At 39.8% G+C, this 21296-nt stretch overlaps 1 protein-coding gene and 1 long non-coding RNA gene across 4 annotated transcripts in view; one reads left to right on the top strand and one right to left on the bottom strand.

The window, feature by feature from the left end:
* Window positions 1–264: 264 nt before the first annotated feature.
* Window positions 265–3618, bottom strand: LOC121887283. Its single transcript, XR_006092954.1, has 2 exons — window positions 3349–3618; window positions 265–464 (listed from the first exon to the last, which is right to left on the bottom strand). It is a non-coding gene; the product is annotated as an uncharacterized LOC121887283 (long non-coding RNA).
* Window positions 3619–13657: 10039 nt separating this feature from the next.
* nr3c2 (nuclear receptor subfamily 3, group C, member 2) overlaps window positions 13658–21296 on the top strand; it is an 85683-nt gene continuing 78044 nt past the window's right edge. The window contains exons 1-2 of one of the 3 annotated variants that reach the window (XM_042434023.1): window positions 13658–13740; window positions 15633–17459. In XM_042434023.1, the coding sequence (XP_042289957.1) occupies window positions 15652–17459 (1808 nt within the window). In that variant the 5' untranslated portion in view covers window positions 13658–13740; window positions 15633–15651. The other 2 variants (XM_042434016.1, XM_042434030.1) reach the window with 2 other exon arrangements.

Below are 21296 nucleotides of genomic sequence, written 5' to 3' on the forward strand. Positions count from 1 at the left end.
ATGATGTGAAGCTGAGTGAGATTAATGTGTGGTAAATGGAACATGTGCTGGGATGACAGTGTAGATGAGGAATGATGCCTCTACGGGAGATGGAGAGTGACAGGCTGAAAATAACATAGAGTGGAGATTATTCCCACGAATATTCCTCCCAAATATTTAGAGAAGACTCTGCTAACAGTGGATGCAGGCAAAATCAGCGTTGAAAGGCATTTGATGCAATTTGCTGCAACATTTTATCATAGAAGTCACATAGCAATACTCTAATTGAAAGTGATGAAATGGTTTATTAAGCAAGCCTTGGTTAGCCAGTGGTGTGCAAAACAAATCCCATGCAGGTTTTAACTGTTGTGGGCCATCAGGACCGATTTATGGCTGTCATCATCATCACTTGAAGTAATGTCATTGGGGGGCATATGGAACGGTAAATCCTGTTCCCAGGTTCCTCGTTACTGTAAATGTTCCTCCTACACAGGCAATCAAAGAGATAATTCTTGTAGCAATATTCTCCTGTAGGTCAGAATAGGACTGAGGATGCATAAAACATGGGAGAAGAGGAGGTTTTAATTAAGACAAATAAGAAGGTATAAGAGAGAATATGCAAAATGTAAATCTTAATACTCAACCTTAAAATCTCTGTACATCATGAAGAAAAAATTGGTAAGAGCTTAGCATCTACATGCATTTGGATATGTGAGTGCTGGATTATAGATTCATTTTGGAGTGACTCTTGACCTAGTTTGGGACCTACAAGTGCTACAGTATGTGTTGCATGATGATAAAAGGACAACTGTAAGGTGTGCTCTTGAATTAGTCTAGTATTTCTGAAAGAGAAGTGACTTTAAAGTATTAATTGATCTTTTGTGGCCACTTAGGGGCAGCACAACAAGTTGAGGACAGAACATTGACATATTATTATCTTACAATGTTGATATGCTAAATATGTTAGCAAATGGTTCCCTATTTACACATCCAGCAGACACAAAACAACTTTAGCATTAAACCTGGCAAATGTAAGTCCAATTCTCCTTATAGCTCTGTTTTGGCCTCCACCATCTTCTAAGGGAAATATCTGACTTTTTAGCTGCTTAACGCTCCACTATGTTCACCAGCTAGTTGCTAACTTTGTCTCCCTGCTGCCTGGTGGAGGGCAGGTAGTGTACAGTTGGTTTATCAGAGCTTTTTGCTGAAAACAGCTGCATGCTGCAGCTTTAACCACAGCTTATAAGAGAGGTGAACTAAAATAGTAAAGTTGTGGGATGTACAACTAAACAAAGCTGAAAGATGCTAAAACCCTCTGTAAAGCTGAGGCGAACTACAGAGTGCTGTGATAATTCTCTATGGGTTCATCATTATAATCATTACAATTTAGATTACAATATAAAAATATTAATTAATGCAGATTTAAAGGGTTGGTTCACTCAAGTTAGATGTAAATGTTTTTTGTTTTTTTTAACTTACTCTTAGGAGTATGTAGCGTTACAGATAGTTTGGTTTGCCCAGGTTTTGTTTTAGATAGCTTTCTCTAACATTTCCACAATAATGTCTGTTTCTGGAGACAGCATCCTCTTTACTCTGGATAATTCACAGAAAGCACTGTCAATAGTTTTCATGGGAACTATTTCTATAGTCTGTGGAGTATCCAGAGAATCAGGGACAGAAAATAGTTTGCTGCAGATTTTTCAAATGCAACTTTTCAATGCTGTGGCAACACAAACTAAATTCCATTCACCTCTATTGTATTGAGATGGAGGAAAACCTGGACATATAAAAAACAAAATTATGTGTAGATAGCACTAGAAGTAAAGAAAGAAAATATGTTATTTTTTCTCTTTTGTAATTTTGGCTTAACCACACTTAAAAGGCAGGCTCTCGAATTAGACAAAGACCAGTATTTCTGGTAGAGTGATAAGTCTGTTATTCTCACTCCACCAAACTCACTCCACAAACACTCCACAACAATTGCTCCGTGCTTGATAAGTCACATGGACCCAGCCATGAGAATTTTGCTTGTTAATAGAAACCAAGGACACAGTTTACCATATTCCTCTCAGTGTTTCTTCCTTCTCTCATTCACAATGCCTGGCAGCATAATAACTGAAGTAAACAGAAAGAACACTCATATTGTAGATGGACAACTTCTACCAAAGGAGGAAGTCAAGTCTACTTTTTAAACTTTTCCACATAAGCACAGCATTCCTTAATGTATGAAATACTTGTTCACTGCACACAATCGATGTTCAGTATCACCACCAAGACCCATACTTATTCCTCAATGGATTTCACTCACCAAACAATCACCATAAAAGTGAAAACTTTCATCCCCTCCCGTCTGCCAACTCCGGCAGTGCAGCATTTATGCAGTTGCAAGAATGAAAAGTAAATGTTTTTCAAAAGGACATTCTTGCTCTGCTCTTTATGGCACACATTTTAACCACTATTCAAATAAGCCGAGCAGACTGCTCCGGGGCTTTAAAAAAATACTTAATAATAAAAGTAGAGGTGCCAAAGTTGCCAATTTTCCTCAGATAAAATGATATTTGACAGGCATGTTGCTCAGTCAGTATGTACAGTAACCAGTTGGATAAGAGGAGGTATATTTCTAAAAGGAGGAAGAAGGTTTGTGAGTCTTCATAAAGTGTCATAGCGAAAAAGAAAAATTAGTTCCATGAAGAAAACACAAAGGTTTCTCCACAGAGATACATATGTAAGCATTTCAAACATCAGGGAAAATGTATTTGTTTTCTCTGGTAAAGTAACTGCTGTCCATTTATGGCTAAATTTTCAACATAAATGTAAATATTAATAATTCAGGTTTATTTGCACTAGTTTATTTGCAAAATGACCTTGACAGACCAATACTTGTCTTTTAAAGTGTCCAGACTAACATAATAATAACATTTAAAGGAATTATGTGACATTTTGGGAAGTATGCCTATTCATTTTCTGGCCAAGAGTTAGATGAGAAGATCAATATAAATCTCACATCCACACTACCTATGAAGCTACAGCCAGCAGCTGGTTAGCTTAGCTTAGCATAAAGGCTTGAAACAAGGGGAAACAGCTAGCACAGCTCTCTCCAAAGGTAACAAAATCTGCCTAGCAGCACCTCTAAAGCTCACTAACTAAGACATGTTACATCTAATTTGTTTAATCTGTTAAAAAAGAAAGAAAGAAAGTAAAAACAACCAGTTGCGGTTTCCTGGAGTGCCTGCTGGTTGCCTGGCAACCTCATTGCAACAACAAGACTCCAGGAAGTCAAAATGTCAAATTATTCCTTTAAGATTTTTTCTAACAACGATCAAACTAAAAACATAATATTTAGAGTTTGACAAAACAATCACAACTCACCAGCTTTTTCCAGAGCTTTCAATCATATTACGGGGTCTTCCCCCAGCCAACCAATGGATCAATAGCTGTTGATTTAAGGACTATCTTATACATGTTGGCTTAGTGAAGAGTGAAAGTTCATTCTGGACCTTGTATTTCAACAGATGCATTTGTATGATAAAAGCTAGTAAGAGGACCTCAATTTGGGATTGTTTTGTCAAACTGCTATTTACAAGATAAAGAAGGAATTTTTTCTTGCTTCACTTTTAAGCCAACTTGGACAAGAAGCCCTAAAAATGCTATGAATGAAATCATAACAGCTACCGAGCTTGCATGTCAATATCCATCTCTATGACAACTGAGCAAACTCCATCCTCCGGTGATGACCTTGTGATATGGTTAAAGAGAAAAAGCCAGTAAGGTGACCTTGATTTGGGAAACTTCAATCATATCATATGATATTGACAGATTTTCAGAGGGTAGGAAACAAAATATTGTTGTTTACAATACAATGCAAACACAAACACAGTTGCAGTGTGGTCAGTTTTATAGCCTAACCACTATTTTTTTTATTTTACATGAAACACCAAAACAATTGGCTACAGCATTGCTAAGTATAGTATTGTTAGGGGGAAATGTGTTTACTCATTACAGATAACCCAATTCAGTCGTGTTTGATATCCGTACTGTCAGAACACACATATGTTCCTAATTTATCTTCTACGTTGCAGTTTTATTTCATTTGCTTCAAAAACAAACAGACACATAAGAGCTTGCTGTTGTTACTTTGTACTGGAGAATTTTCCCTTTACTTTGTCTTGATTCTAATCTTAAAAATAAATGAAATTCCTCTGAGATGCTGGAAGCACATCTGCAGCCCTTCACAAACACAGAGATAATGAGGTTGCTAAAGAATAGTAAAATAAGAAAGAAAGAAAAAGTTAGTTTGTACTAGGAGGTTCCTCTCGGGCAGTCAGAGCTGGTGTGTATATATAGCAGAGCAGGCTTGCTTGTGTGAGGGGGTGTGCATGCTGATGGCCATCGATCGAAACAGAAGGTGTTGTCTGGCACTTCAGGCCATTCACACAGACTCCTGGCTTTGAGTTCAGAGTTATATTAACAACTTTGCCAGTTTGTAATTAATATGAATCTGCTGGTGAGCTTCATCCACCCTGTTTTTTGGTAAAGGAGTCATTTTGACGTGCTGTTGAGGTATTATCAGGACTTTTCTTCAGAAAACAAAAGGACCTGACGAAGACAGGAATTGACAATTGATATTGCTTCCTTTTAAAGATAATCTTTTCTTAAATGTTTCACCATATTGATATATTAGTCAGTTTCCAGATACAGTAACTTCAAATTACTGTGCTTGTGTGTCTTCTGTGGGTTTATTTAATGCCAGCTTTTGTCAGTTCATCATCAGGTCATTATTAGTGCCTGCTAAAGGAATATATACGTTTCTATCCAAGGTGAGATCACTGTGTAGGATCATAATGTAGCTGAAACAATGAGGCGATGAATCGATCAACAGAAAATTTGTCAGCTATTTTGATAATTAATTTTTAATACATTTGAGTCACTTTTCAAGCAAAAATGACAAATATTTGCTAGTTTCAGCTCAAATATGATGATGCAGCTTTTCTCTGATTGTACACAGAATATCTTTGGGTTTGGAAAAAACAAGCAATTTGAAACCGTCACCATGAAAAGAGGCTCTGCCATTTTCACTTTTTTCAGACATTTTACAGAGAAAATTATGAAATGATTAAGAAAATAATCGGCAGATTATTCAATAATCAAAATTATCTTAGCCCCAGACCATAACACACCTATTTCCTGGCTGAGTCCTTAACTGTCCTTACACAAATGTTCAACAAAAAACACTCTTTGACTCTTGTGCTGTCAAATTTCAGGGGGAATATTGAGAAAATGTACTCATGGGTGCTTTTAGAAAAACAATTTCATCTGATATCAGGAAATGCGTGATGGTCAAAATAGTCTAAATTATTACCTCAGTTGAGTGCAGTCTGCAGCATGACAGGCCAGTACGATATTACTTGTCCCAATCCTATACTCTTTTCTCCGTGTTCACTCTGCTACAATCAGCCACCGAAGACCGAAAAACCCATGTTCACAACCTGAAAAGTTTTTAAGTCTTGTAACAACTTTAACCCTTCCCCATTGGCAAAAGTTAGGCTGTGAAGAAAATGATCATCAAAGCCAGACAAATTTACACCTTAGCCAAGTATCATGAGTCCTGCAATTTCACACAGATCCAGTTTTCCTCCACAGCAACACCAGGAAAACAGCCAAGTTTGCCACTTTCCAGATGGAGGCTAGGCTTTTGAATAATGACTAGCTCTAAAAGTTGCATTTGAATGTCTGCACTACAGTGTTTACAAAAGTGCTGATCTCTACACCGGTGCTGGAGCCAGTATACATTGATGCATACTGTACATACACCATACTGCCTCACACATCAATCTCAAGCACATTTACATTTCACTGAGTATGGATCTCTGTACATAGCTACTATGTTCACGTCATTTGGTGTTAAAATAACCAGAACTATTTATTCTATCTATCACCCTCAGTTATTTAAAGATATTCTGACGTCTCCAAGCATCATTGTGTCAAGTCTACATTGAAGCCTGTAGATATACTGTAGGTGGACAGGAGAAAAATGCAGGATGGAATTTATTTTTTCCACAAGCTTGTTTACACAGCTCTAAGATGAGTCTTCGTTCCCTTCATTTCTATCAAGGCATTCCTCCTCTTCCAGTCATTGCTCACACAAACACACACACACACACACACGCACACACACACACGCATGCACACAAACAAACACACACAGGCACACTGCACATCTCTCTATGTAGCGTCTTCCTCAAATAGAAAATGTGCACTAAAACATGACAGCACTGGCGGCTAGTCTCCGAGAGCAGCCCCACTCTCTCTGGCCTAGATTCTTTCAAATCCGCTCTGGAAGTGCCTTCGTCCTCAGCTGCACTGCCAGCCCGCCAGAGAGTGAGTGAGCAAGCCATCTGGCTGCACAGCACATCAAATCCCAATCTGTGTTAATTTGAGTGTTATGGGCCATTGTTTATTTTTGAGAAAAAGACGATGGGGGGGTGGGGAGGGGGGGGACTCACTCACAGGATTAATAAACCCTTTTGTAGTTAATTCTGTGCAAAGTTTGAACCAAAGTTTTTGCAGACGTACAGCATGCCAGGCATACTTCAGGTCACTGCTGAAAATTAGATGTGTCCAACCTGGCAAAAATAAAGATTTAATCTAGCTACAAGACAATAATACTTCATGGATTCTACCAAACTGTAGAAGATGCATAAATGGATAATTGTTATAAATAAAATAGACTATTATGGAGGCCAGTCATCATGCTGTGCACTTAAAAGTCATTGTGCTGCATTTGTTTCCACCACCTGGTAACAACATTTGGATCGCCATAGGCTTTCATTCATGTTTATGTTTTTTTGTTTTTTTTTAAATTCAGATCCCCATTAACTGTCACCATCACAGGTAATTTTCTCACTGGTTTTTAGAAGTCACTATCCATTATATTACTATACTGAAGACACTCTGGGCTTCAGAGATTTTCTATATATACTGATTACATTTAAAAGTCCAACACTTAGAAAGTACAAGACAGCTACTTCAAAACTTCCTCTTGGTTTACAAAGGAAATAGTTGAAGCCATATCTCTTTTTCTTTGTCTCTTTATCCCCCCCCCCCACCTTCCTCTCTCTCTCTCTCTCTCTCTCCTCCTCTCTCACTCACACACTTGTCCACACGCACATGCACACACACATGCCACCCACCCTGACACATGGTGTGTTATGCAATGGGTGATGCCTAATTACCACTGACATCGCGGAGACTGTTCACTGCGAAATTAATCATGACACAGGCGTCAGCTTTTGATATTTTTCGCCAAGTGCTCTGAGTTTGTACCAGCCGATGTAATTAATAAACCAAATGCACACAAATACTGATTAGACGCTGACACTGATGTCTTAATAATAACCAAGCACCTTAAAGCCAGTGCCAGGTGCCACACAGTGGAGATAAGTGGAGGGGGAAAAAAAAAAGGTGCAGCAGAAGAAGTAGAAAAGAGATGTTGAAGCTAATAATTAGTATGAGGTTGTTTATTGTTTTGACTTTTAGGAGCTGTGGGCAAGCATAGACGGAAAATAATGAAACAGTTCCTGTGTTACAAGGGTGTATAATTGTATCTATATACAAATTCTAAACAGCTGTGGGTCCACGGTAGCTCGCAGAGGGCTTCAGTGCTATTTATAAATCATAGCATTGTACTGGAAAGCGCTTACAGTATATCCAGTCATGCATAACATAAACAGTTTCTTTCCAGTTAGCAGAAAACCTTGCTGTTACTTTATTATTACAAATAGATGAACTGAGACTCCAGAAACGCAGCCCACCCGTATCTGGCATAATTAATGCGCAGTTCATCAGTGCACAAACCTCTACAAGAGGTGGTTGCTCATTTCTAGAGGTTTTTACTGCCTCAGAGGCAAATGATCACAGGCCAAGCAGTTTGGAACAGGATGCAGGCTAATTGATTTGACATCTCGCCTCTTTTGTTAAAATCAGGTTCAGATATTGTTTTACTCTCATAAAGCCATTTTTTTTTTCACCACACGGCTGTGATTAGCTTTGATCTTCCACAGGCTTCAAAGTGTAATGTATCAGAATTGTTCATTTGGAAAACACAAAGAAAAAACTTGTTTCCCATTTGAGTTGTGTTTTTTTTCCCCGACAGAACAGAGCAGCTATGAATAGTGTGCAGTGTTCCTGTGTTTTTTAATTGGTACAGAAGTGTGTTATGTTTTCCTAGGAAAGTGTAGTATTAGGCTATTTTAAGACCCTTAGGTGTCTCTTCATGTATATTCTTTCAGGTCATTTAAACTTTTGCACCTTGGCTTCCATATTCTACAAAGCCAGTCCTCCTACTGTATCTCCACTCAGGCTGCGGTGGGTCAGTGAGTGCACCTGGAGAAGGGAGTGCAAGAGCACAAATGAAAAAAGAGAGAAAGAAGGTGTGGGAAAAGGGGCAGAGGTTGTTTCCTTTTCTATTTAAAAATTTCCTCCCTTACCTCTTGTTCTTTTCTCTGATGGATGCTTTTGTGTTTATTCTTTTACTGTGTATTATTTATGAAGTATATTGTTTTACTGTTTCTACCGGCTTGGTAAAGGTGTATATGGAAGTCATGATGATCATATTAGTATTAATTATTACTGATTACTGTTATTTTTGTGATTGTGGTTGTTGTTACTCTTTGTATTGGTTGTGTATTAACTAAATATGTTGTTCCTGGATCCCAAGAATTGAAAAGAGAAACGAATAAAAGGAAAAGAAAGCTGAGACACAAGAGAAAACTTTTGGAAAGTCCCGATAATTATGTAAACAATTTTATCAATCTGTCTAACCAAAGGTCACACAGGAAAATAAAGTGGAAGGAGTTTCAAAATAGGCCAGTTTTCACTAACTATCAACACAGACCCATATGTGCAAATACTGTACACACATGCGCACACACACACACACACACACATGCACATGACTGAAAGTCACCAGAGACCCTCTGTTATACACCACAGTTGTTTCCATGTGCAAAGCCCAGACGCTTAAAACTAGATCAAAGTTTCAGATGGGATTCATATTGCTTCACTGTCTATATTTATCAAAAATCCCTCTTTCATGGTGAAATGCACATGCGGATGTGTGTACCGTATGTGGCAGACAGAGGAGCAGAAGGTAACCTTTATAAATGACACACAAACAGCTAGACAGTGCATCATAGTAAAGATGGCTTTTCTAATCTTCTCCCCTCCTGTTGTCTGGTCTCCCTTCTCTACTGTATCGCTGCATTATATCCCAAAAGGAGTGACACATTGGCTACTGTTCTGACATTCTGTTTGTCTCAGGCTTCACCTGCTTTCCTCCTTTAGCTCAAGTCAGCAGCATCAAAGAGTGCCTAAGGGAAGGACCACTGATGTCTTCGCATCAAGAATCCGGACCATTACTGTATTATTAATGATAGATTAATGTGTAAGTAGCATTTTAATGTTGCAGCTGGTCGAGGTGGAGCTACAGTGCTTTAAGTTTGATAAAAAATTCTTAAGTAACTCAAGATCCTTTTTCTAACTCTCTCCAGAACTTTTGATGACTTTGACCGTTTCCCTCAAAATCACTGACAGGAGAAAGTGGATGGACAAAGAAAGATCAGAGACCACTCACATCCGATGCAGAAAAAACACAATTTCACCACATTGATTTCCAGGGTCAAGAATGAATTTTCATTCTCTACTTTAAAGTATTTTATTTACTGTTGCTTAGTTTAACGTATAATAATTTATCATATTTTATTAGCTGATTAAATAGTTTGGATGAAAATTATCATTTGAAAAGTTATCCAAATGTAATTGGAAGTAGAGTAGAATTACTGAGTTGTATAAAATGGAAATACACAAATAAATTACATGCTGTTTGATGTCCATCTTGAACTGTAACTAACTAACTAACATCAAAAATGTATCTATAGGTACAGCAGTTGAGTATGTAATTTTTACTTTACAACACTGGGGAGCGCACATGTCTGTACATGTTAACATTTACATCTGAGCAGGTGTTCTGTCAAGAGACCCCTTAAAGATCCAGGCGAAACATTTTTCTCAGAGAGAAAAAGTGACTTATTTGTTGCCAAGAGACAAAAATATGGAAGTTGCTCAAAGTAATCATCTTGATTCAAATTTTCCTTTGCTGGACTAACATCTGTTATCCAACATCTGCAGTCATTTTATAGTTTCGATCCATTTGTCCAAACATAGCTACCCAAACTCAAATCCAGTGAAATCTAACACACCTCTGCGGCTACTTTTCATGAATACATTTTCATTTGATTTAAAACACTAACTAACCTGCAACACATTGGTAAAAGCCCTCCCCAAATTTATTGTGCAACAAAATCAAGCAAATGTACAAAATGCAATCTAAAGCTTGCAGCACCTTGGCATCTAGATGCTGCAGAATGGGAAGAATGTTTTCAAGCAGGCATCAGGAATATCAATTCATAATGTACTTGACACAGTTTTGTTGAACAACACATTATTTAGTGATAATTCTCAGCATGTTAATAATCTGATCTGAAGTCAGGCTGTAGCCTATACGCGGTGTTCCCACTGAATATGTATTTCTGACTACACTGAGGGTAAACATGTTATTTAATCATCAACATGTTTTTAATCGTCATTGCCTAAGTAGGATGAACAAACCCCAGGTGGTGTACACATAGTACGAGAGACTTTCTACAGGGAAGCGGGGGGAATGCATATCATTCAGCATTTAGATGATACGTGCCATCCGCGTAGTAGGGCAACTTAAGGTGACTGTGATCTGGGCCAAAAGTGGGACTGGAGGGTGGCCTTATTTGTGTTGTCTGAGTCGATCTTAAGAGAGACACATGAAGATTTTGCATATCACGTTGCTTAATTTCTATCACACCTATAAATCTATCTATGATCATACATTTGTTCCCTGACACACTTCTTTCCTGATACATTTCTGTCCTGATCTGGAATCAGTTAAATATGCTTTGATATGAAATGTTGTAAAGTGTAAATCTTCACGCTGATGCAGTCACACTTGAATGACTCTGTCTGTAATTATACCTTTGAGTGAATTAATTAAAATCTTGCAAGTTGGTAGTGGAACTCTTCAACTTTGCGATTGTTTGACTGCTTTTACTTTTACTGCAATACTATTGGGGTTCAAAGTTCCCACATATAGGGTAAGAGGCATCAAATGCACCACATGCTGCATGCTGATGATGTGAGTCTTGATCTATCATGTTACTGGACAGTTAAGGCGCAAAAGCACTTGGAGTAAAAAAGGTATATAAACATTTGCCATATCAACTTAATAATATGTAATAATCAGCTTGTTCTTGTTGCCCAAAAGTGGCCAAATAAAATCATATATTGCATAGGTTTTTGGTTTTAGCAAAAAAAATTTCCACCAGTGAGAAATGCAAAAAACACTTAAAGCACGGGGGCTACAGTAATAATCAAAAATGTGTTGTGAGAATGACTTACTGGATGCAAAGTCAACATTAAACCAATCAAATCAAAGTTATAGGAAATAAGGGTGAATAGAAATTAAGTGACTGACTGATGAGACGGCGACATTTATCACTGTAGATGTGAATGGTCCTTATGAATAACTGAAACAATAAGCAGCTGAGGGAGGATGGTGGTGACGAACCTCTTCACTGATTAAAACTACCTCTGTAATTACCACACACGATGGGGACAGGGTCTTCTGCTGAGTTGACGAGTGTTTTGTTTTAGAGTTAACATGCTCCAATTCACCTGTCCCCATGAGGCGCAGCATGCACCTCTCTGTTATGCCTTTGGCCCTCTCCGCTACTGGAGTTGCCTGCTATGTGTCTAAACAAGAGCGAAAGCCTGCTCTTAATCATAGCAATCACTCATCCGAAAGGATTTTCCTCCTTTCCCCCCTTAAAAGAAGGCTATTTTTAGCACCAATGTATGTACAATGTTTTCAGGCTTAGTGTGATTATCACTGATTTGACTAAAACGATGGTGCTTGAAAGCTCAGTGAGATTCAATGGAGCTGCCTTCAATTTTTACCAATGAGGGAGCCAATTATGACTGATTTCATATCAGCTGTGCTTTGCTGTCAGTCTGCAAATTCTTATAACTCTGTCACTGTGGAAAAATCTGTGATGCGAAGCTAAATTAGATTTGCTCATGATGTGTTTGACTGGCACCCATTATGTGCAATGGACAAGTGGGAGCTGCATGAATGGGGGAGGAAAACGTTGGTTATATCTCAATTCTCCTGCTTTTTCTGAAGCAGGTCCCCATTCATGGGTGATTAACAGGCAGATCAGGGAGGTGGGCAGTGTTGCTTGGATGGCTTTGTCTAATCTAGCTGCTGCTGCTTCGCTTGGGTAATGGCTACAGGCTGGCTTGAAGAACCCAGGCAAGCATTGAAAAAAAAAACATTCAAACTACAGAGAGCTGCTCTGAAAGCCTAAATCCTACATGCACACTTTTATGCAGCCACGTGAAACACCACAAAATGTGACTCGACTGACTGACAACTCCAGAGATTAAACTGATTATTGGATGTTGCTGGAGTAAAACCAAAGTCTATGCTCACACCAATGCGTGAGACAGCGTCAGTAAAATGCAAATAACAGCTTAATCCAAATGATAGTCACAATCATTTTTGATGGTGGCGTCACAGATAAACACGGACATCTTACTTTCTCATAAATGCGCCAAAGGACATTATCAGTGAGCTATACTGATGTAATTTAATCTAAGTACAGTGCAGTACAGTACAGTATGCCAACATGACTGTGTCTGATAGCTTTTCAAGGGGCTACACATCTCTTTCACACATTATTACTGAATTCGAAACTATATTTAGTGGTGCATTTTCACTTTTAGGCATGCTTGAATATCTGTAATGATGTCATGTGTAATAATGTTGCTTCAGTTTTTGAAACCAAAACCCCAAAATGTCTACCTACATATAAGCCATAACATTTCATGCCTTCTGTGTGACTTCTCTCAAAATCAGTTTACTTATTCATGAAAGCAGTTGATTGTTCATGAACTCAAGACATCTGTGCTCAGAGTGTGTAGTTTGGCTGACCAAAAAGAAAGAAAAACACATCTGAATGAAGTTCTATTGTGTAAGAGTTGTAGAAAAAGATTATTTTTGTCACACTTTGACATGGCTGAATCAAAGGAGTGACCACTTGCTTTTTGCACAGCAATAGAAATATTGCTCCACCTAGTGGAAGCAGCCGTTATAGTGTTACAGGGCAACTTGATTTACAGTAGGATGAGTCTCCACTCAATATCTGCCGGATTTTATGAGCTCCATGTTAACTGTAAAGTGAAGCTGGGAGGGCTGCTGCTCTCCCCTCATATTTTAATTGTGGGTGCGCGTGCATATGCGCGAGCTCTTACGGAAAGGTTTTTTACAGGAAACCTTTTCAGAAGTGGCACTATAAGGGAAGGTGAAAAAAATAGAGGAGCTAAAGCTCGATAAGGGAAGAGGGCAGACGATGCACCATCAAAAGAAAGATGTAACAAACTTGCGGATATGTATTTAAATAATAAAAAAAAAGACTGCTTCACACTGTTACCCTGAGAGTTCATTTCAAACAACACCGCTCGGAGTACGGTGCCCTATTTCCAGACGGCTCTGTCTACCTGCGCTCTGAGCCCCTCCCTCCCCCCTCCGTCTCCCCTCCTCCCCCCTCCTCAGAGTTTGTGTTGCACTCGATGCAGTAGGAGGGTCCATGTGCACAGAATGACGTCGCTCTGACTGTAAGTCCGACCGACTCCTTCGTTTGTTTTTATTACTCTTTTTATCTAGGGCCCAGAATCGGCAATCTGCAAAATTGCGGCCATAATGTGAGATCGTCTGCCGCTGTCGTCCGACCCGTCGCTGTCGTTCGTCCTGTCAGGAGCAGCGGCTCGCTGTTGACGATCACCACTGATAATACGCAGTAGACTTCTCCAGTGCGTCTAGCTGTCAAACTGCAAACTATCTATTGGAAAGAGTAGACAGCGCACGTTTGCTGATATTTATTGACTTTGCTTGGCGTGTCTTTTTTCGTCCTCTGGATTATCGCTGCCCAGCAACACAGCCACCTGACAACTCTGAATGTCGTAATTAATTAAGGTAAGGAAGGACAGAGCTCAATGTTTGCCTGTAGATTTTATAATTTCGGACTGGGTCTGAGATGATAATGAAAGCCAACTACTCGCTGTTGAGTCTGATAACTGAATACTTGCATCCTTGCTCCGTTTTCTGTGGGAGAGAAATGTTATAACTTTTAAACGGGACCATTGGTGTCTTGTTTATAATAAAAGTCGCCGAGAAGTTGATTAGTTTAGGTACAAACAGGAGAAGAAGCAACAATTTAATCAGAATTATTAGCAGATTTATATTTCTGTACGCACCTGTCTGGAGGTGCTTGAGCTGTCAAAGTCTTTCTAAAAATATGACTTAAATTATTTATATGTTCTTCCTATTGCACTTAGTCCCCTTTGTCCTCCCAGAAGCCGCACAAAATGCGACTTAACACAGGAAAAAAATAACTTCAACAACAACAATACTGTAAAAATCGTCTTTTCGTATTTAATCTGCGCACCCGCAAAATGGAGAGATGTGCAGAGAGTTGCATGTCCTACAGAGGCAGGACAATCACGGTAGGAGCTGGAGACACTGTTGAGAAAAATGATCGAGCTGTCATCTGTTTTATTTCTTATTCTCATTTTTGAGGATCTGCACATACGGTGCATGAGATATTTTGCAGGCAACCTGAATAACTTTAGCTCGGATTTCTTTGGCTGCTCCAGAGCTGAGAGCCCTTCAGAGAGTGCACCGTAACATGCAAAATAAATACTGAAACTTCACCCAAAACGATGCCTTATAATAGCAATGTGTTATTTTTATTGTGTAATAGTTGCCAGTATTTTTGTTGTTTTTGCACTACTATAACGGCAGTTAAAACAACAAGTTATGTCGCAGCACTGTTGTGGCCGCAAGAGCAATAACTATTGAGTGACAGCTTTCCAACCAATCCATGAATGGCCTGATGAAGCTGGTGGATATCTGGCTCAGTTGTCCAATAGAGGCGCAGTAGAGGTGGGCATTTAAACAAAAAAGCCCAGACGACGTCACGTAGACTCATTAACCCTTACAGTGCACTTTTCCCTCAAGTTATCATACTGTACATCCCCTGTAGTGCAGCGATAAGGAGCTTTATCTGTGAGAGAGGAAATACTGTACACACTTGCTTTGAACTTTTTCCAGATATACTATACATACAGTTTTCAGTATAATCTGTATTTTTTAAAAACAAAGTCTGTAGAATAACAAAATTAATACAATCTATTATGTATCATTTCTATGTCACACAGCCATTCTGGCTTGCCGACCTGCTTGCGTCATATCCAGTGAAGCCTAATTTACAGCCTCTATCTAAAACCAAAAGGATCATTTTTTAAATCTAGAGACAATCTAAGACTGACTAGCATATTCCTGAATATATAATCCAGTCTCATATGAGATCTTTAATCTTTGCCTAAAGGCCAATACCCTCAATACACCAGCCACTTAAATATTAATGTTAAACTGATATGTGTGTAGATGGACTATAAGTTTCTTTTAAAGTGTTTCTAATTTTGTTATTTCTTGCCTCATTTGCCAGGTGAATCAATGAGCCAGCAATGGAGACCAAAAGATACCAAAGTTTCTTTGATGGGAATGATACAGAAAACAGATGGTCTCAGGTCCCTAGCACTATGGAGTACTGTTGCAGCACAGAGGATTCAAATCTGACTAGCAGTGATATCCTGATGGACATAGTCAATGTCAGCTGCCCTGCTGGAAGCCCAGCCACTGACTGCAAAGACAACAATGCAAAGACACAGGAGCAGCCAATGCTTCGGCTCAGCCAGAACCAGCCATTTGTTCTCCCACACTTCAACAACTCTCTCCATGGTCATAAGCAGGAAATGGACTCCAAGGAGCTTTCCAAGACTGTGGCTGAGTCTATGGGGCTGTATATGAATGCTGCCAGGGAGGCAGACTTTGCTTTCAGCCAGCATGGGGGTAGTAGCAGCCCTGGGAAGATGTATCCAGTATGTGGACGGCCACTAGAGGAGAATCAGTGTGGCTCCACAAAGAGTCCCAAGTTAAAGCCATTTGGTTTCCAGCAGCCCAGCACCACTCCCAGAGAACGCACTGCTGGGACTCCTGTTAGCTCAGCTACTATGCTGGCCTCTTCTCTGTCCTGCAGTCCCCAGACCTCCAGCTCCATCTCCAGCCCTGGGGGCAGTAACAATATGGTGTCTTCTACTACCAGTCCCCCCACATGCTTTGGACCAATGTGCTCGTCCGTCAGCAGTCCTGTCAGCCAGACGTCTTGTGCCCCAACACTGGCCAACATCAAGCACAGGAATTCAGCCACATGTAGCCCTGTTGAGTCCAGCACAGTGGGATCACCACCTCTTACCAGCCCGCTCAATGTCATGAGGTCCCCCATTTCCAGCCCCCAGAGTATGAGTAGTGTTAGGTCACCTCCGTCCTGCAGCACTACCTGTAACATTAGGTCATCTGTCTCGAGCCCCACAGGTGGCAGCTGCACCAGCACCGCCAACAACTGCAACACAATAAGGCCCTCCATCTCCAGTCCGGCCACAGGGGGCACTATGGCTGTCAGCAGCCCACAGAATCCCTCCTCCGCTGGGTTTCCTGTGTCCAGTCCTGCAGGGGGACTGGGTTTGGTGCAGAATGACACTAATAGCCCAGAAGCGACAGGTCTGACCAGAGACCCAGACTTCAAGAACTTTGAGTTCCCTAAAGTAGAGATGGTGGACGGGGAGGTGTTCAACGTCGGCTTAGACCAGATGGGCATGGTTAAGTACATTAAGAACGAACCTGGAACTGATTTCAGGAGCATGTGTTTAGGCAGCTCCAAATGTAATGTGAGTAGCACACCCTTTATCACACAGATTAAGAGTGAGCCAAACAAAAATCAGGGATGTATGAATCAACAGTCCTACAGTGAGCAGTCACCGTCTCTTGGTCTCTTCCCTGCATCCGAGACCACCTATTTGTCCCTGAGGAATAACATTGATGAATACAGTCTTTCTGGTATCTTAGGACCCCCTGTCTCCTCTATGAATGGGAACTATGAGCCTGATGTGTTCTCCAACAATGTCCTGTCTAAAGGGGTTAAGCAGGAGTCCAATGATGGCAGCTATTACCAAGAGAATAACAGCGTGCCCACATCGGCCATTGTTGGAGTTAATTCCGGTGGACACTCATTCCATTACCAGATTGGAGCGCAAGGAACAATGTCTTTCACGCGGCACGATGTGAGGGACCAGTCCAACCCCTTGTTGAATCTAATTTCGCCCGTAACGGCGTTAATGGAGTCGTGGAAATCTCGGCCGGGCATGTCACAGGGGTCACTGTCGGCCAGAGGTGAGGGATACCCGGGTCAGAACTCCCTCACAGACGGCATGTCGAGGTAAGGAGCATGAAGATTGTCTCTATGTCTCAGTGAGTGCCTGTCAGTGTATTTCTATCAGAGCTCTGGCTTAAAAACTGTGAGATTTTATGAGCTTAGTTTTATAAACACTAGCAGTTTTAATTTTTCCTACATAATTGTGTTTTTTTTTTCAGTATACCTGTATAATCGTATGTCTGTCTAGAGGATCAGATAGATGGAGGGCTAGTTTGTTTCAGTCAGACACATATTGCTCAAGGGATTTAGGGCGTTTGCTTTTAGAAGTAAAAAATAATAACAACAGCAGGGCTTGGGAAAGGCAGCGGGATGCTGGCTGGGGGAACAGGAATTAAAGGATGGGGTCCAGGTCATTGTTGTAGTAGCATGTGATCACATCATCATCATTTGCTAGCGCTGCCCTGTGTTCTGCCGTTACACAGAGGCAAAGTTTACCTCTTATCAGGGGCCTGTGTGTATGTTCAACAACAAAATTTATTGGTCTGTTATTGGGAGGTCCAGCGAAGACCTTGTGTAATGCAAATATCTGTTTTTATGGGTCCTAGGCCATTGGCATCATAAATTATGAATGATTGATCACATGCTTTTGTTGCCAAACTGATGAAATAGACAGTTGCTTTTGTGAGGGTGGGGGCTGAAACAAAACAAACAGGCCAAAGGGAAAAAAAATCTATAACAGCCACCAATCTGGCAAAGTGCAACTTTGACACAGTTGTTGTGCTTCCAATATATTCTGGTGTCCTAGTTGCGTGTGTAGCTGAAGGAACTTAATTATCACCAACATGGTTGATAACAGTGAATATAATAATAATAATAATGATGCGAAAATCTAAACCATGAGACACATAGTAACATTTTTGAATATACACACATACAGTATATTCACCTCACCACAATGAACTGTGCTGCCGTTAATTTACATTAAATCAAAATACTGTCTATTGGTGTTGTTATAATATACATTACTATCATCTATTTATATATGAGGAGTTATAAAGTCATAGATTTTATGAGTTGGTGCAAGAAGCAGTTAACAAAGTCATAAACGATTTCCTGCTTACTTGTAAAGCTTTGATAAGAGTCAGACACTTGCTGTGACAGAAGTACAGTATTTGAGCGGCTGCTGGAATGTCAATGTATGTTGCTCTGCTGCGTACCTATGACTGTGACTTGAACATTATAAGTCCAGACTGAATTTAGGCTGTGATGTTGCACAGAATCTCAAAATGGAAATGTATTAAATCAGAAGTTTTCCTAATTGAATTTATAGAAACCAACTTTGGAGATCTTACGGATGGCTCTGGCATTTCCAGTTGCCTATTTTCATTTTCTTCAGCTCAGCTGTTGTCATTCAGATTGCAGGGATACGTTTGGAGGAAGGGACTGGAAAAAAAAGTCAGTTTATTACTGTGTTTCATCACTGTATATTCACATCACCCGCAAATGGATTTACTGCAGCTTACCATTACAAAGAAAACATTGCCGCTGCTGATGGTTGGTTGTTTGTTTACATTTTTGTGTTAAGAGCTTATGCATCTATCATAACTTAATTATTCAACAAGTCGTTTACGGTCATCTTTTAAGATGTGTAGCCTGGTTTAGTGACACTGAAATATATGTATTTAATAGCAAGCAAAACTGATGATTTGGTCATGACCAGATGACTTCCTAAATAGTTTCTCTTCATTCATAGCCCTAAAAAAACTACATTAGATGATTGTTGTGATATTTTTGTGTTTCTTATGGCAAAACTTCATAGTAAGCATCTTGTACTGTGTGTCTGTGCCGTGTATGTGTGTGTCTGTGTCTGTATTTACTCATACTGCGTCTCACCCATATCTGACCTGATTATCTTATCAGCCATATTTTTTGAATGTCTGCACTGTTTGATGTGTTTATCAGGTTAATATGTACAGTACACACTAGGCTAGAGAGTAGATACACTGTGTGTGTGTGTGCGTGTGCTAACAAGGCTTGCAGCTCCGAGGAGATTGATACAACCCGTTACCTTGGAGGCGACCCATATGGCAGGAGCCAAAGCGATGTTGACGGGATCACTGCCACCTTAGTCCTAATGAGATCCAGCTTAGCCCTAATGTCAGACAGGATGACAGTAAGAGGTGGGCCGCATGGCAGCCAGCCAGGAAGGCAGGGAAGCAGATAGACACAAACACACATATACATACATACAATTAATGCACACACACACACACACACACACACACACACACACACACACACACACACCCTTATACAGTACGTACAGAAATGTCTGAGGTGGAATGCAAGAATCTAACATTTTTCAAAGGTTCCTGCCCACTTGCAGTGTCCTGTTACACCAGTAGTATTTTATTGATTGACAGCTATACTTAGACATAAACATAGGCTTATTGTATCCTGCCTGAAATCTGAAAGTACACTGCAGGAAATCTGTGATTCTGTTGAGCTTTGGGCTGACTACATGGTGCCCAGGCCCAATATTTCATAGGCAAAAATGTTACGTAACCATTAAAAAGCACAACTAACTCTTTGATCCGCCGAAGCCTTGGATGACAGAGTGTAAAATCCCATGGCTCTTTTTTTCTCACTTTGGTTTCCTCTGTAAATGGTTTTAATTAAAAATGGCTGCTCATCTGAGCAGTCTGGATTACTTTGTGCGAAAATGTTTTAACTCAGATTCACAGGAGAGGAGAAGGAAAGGAGTTGCCCTAACTGGAATTAGAGTATGTTTGTGATGTTTTATGTAAATGTCGATAAACCTGGTGGCGAGAATGGTGTATTATATGTAATTAGAGGTTTAGCTGTTGAAATACCTTTCTTAATTTTATTACAAAATCAAAAATCAAAAGGTTTGATAATTCCAGTATTTATTCTCTTGATGGATATTTAAGAAGCTGTGCGCTATAGTTTGAAATCCATTATAAAAGAAATCTGAAATAAATTAAATATATAAACATGGAAATTATTATAAAGTGACCTACATTAATGTGCTGGATTATGTTTGCTTGCTGCCTAAATCTCCAAATCTCTTTTCACCCTATTTAGGGCATTTTTGTGCTGGTTTTCACAGTAATGTTTCACCGAATAGAATTTCTCTAAAATTTGTCAGCTTTTTCACCTAATCATTTCATAATAATACAAAAGGTAAAGACTCAAACTAGAAGCCAAAAATGTATTTTTCTATTTAGATTCTCAGCCTTTTCCATACCTGCGGGAAAAGTAGCACCTTACATGAGGCTAACATTTTCCTCGCTTTAAGATTGAAGCCAGTGCCTGTAGATCGACAGAGTGCCCATCATGAGGAAGCACCAGACTTAAGCAAGGAGAATGCTTTGCACTGGACTCTGGCCAACTCTCAATGTTCTGCAAAGGGATGAAAAGGCATACTCCTGAGAGCACACTAATAAGGCTTTAATTGTATGTTCCTCCACTAAATTAATGGATGGAAATGATTTGATTAATTCAGACACTGCTGGATACTAATATCCAATTAAATCCCGACACCAGGCATGCACAGGGGCTCCCAGTGCATTATGGGTTCCTGACTATAAAGCGGACAGCTGCTTGTTTTGGTTGTGAAAAGGATGTTACAGGTGAAGGTGTTGGGGAATGGCAGTGGGTCTCATCTGTCTACACAGCAGATGTAATAATGTTGCAAAGATATTGTCTCATGTTGCATGCATGTGCATCAATTATGTGCATTCTCATGTGTGCCATCAAATACTTAATATAAAGTAGTAATTAAAGGAAAGAATATGATCATTTAATTGTGATAAATATCACCTAAAGCACATATGCTGAAAAAGTTCAAGTAACGTTAATTTTTTTTCTACCATTAGT

The sequence above is a fragment of the Thunnus maccoyii genome, chromosome 2 (genome assembly GCF_910596095.1).
Source record: "Thunnus maccoyii chromosome 2, fThuMac1.1, whole genome shotgun sequence".
NCBI lineage: Eukaryota > Metazoa > Chordata > Actinopteri > Scombriformes > Scombridae > Thunnus > Thunnus maccoyii.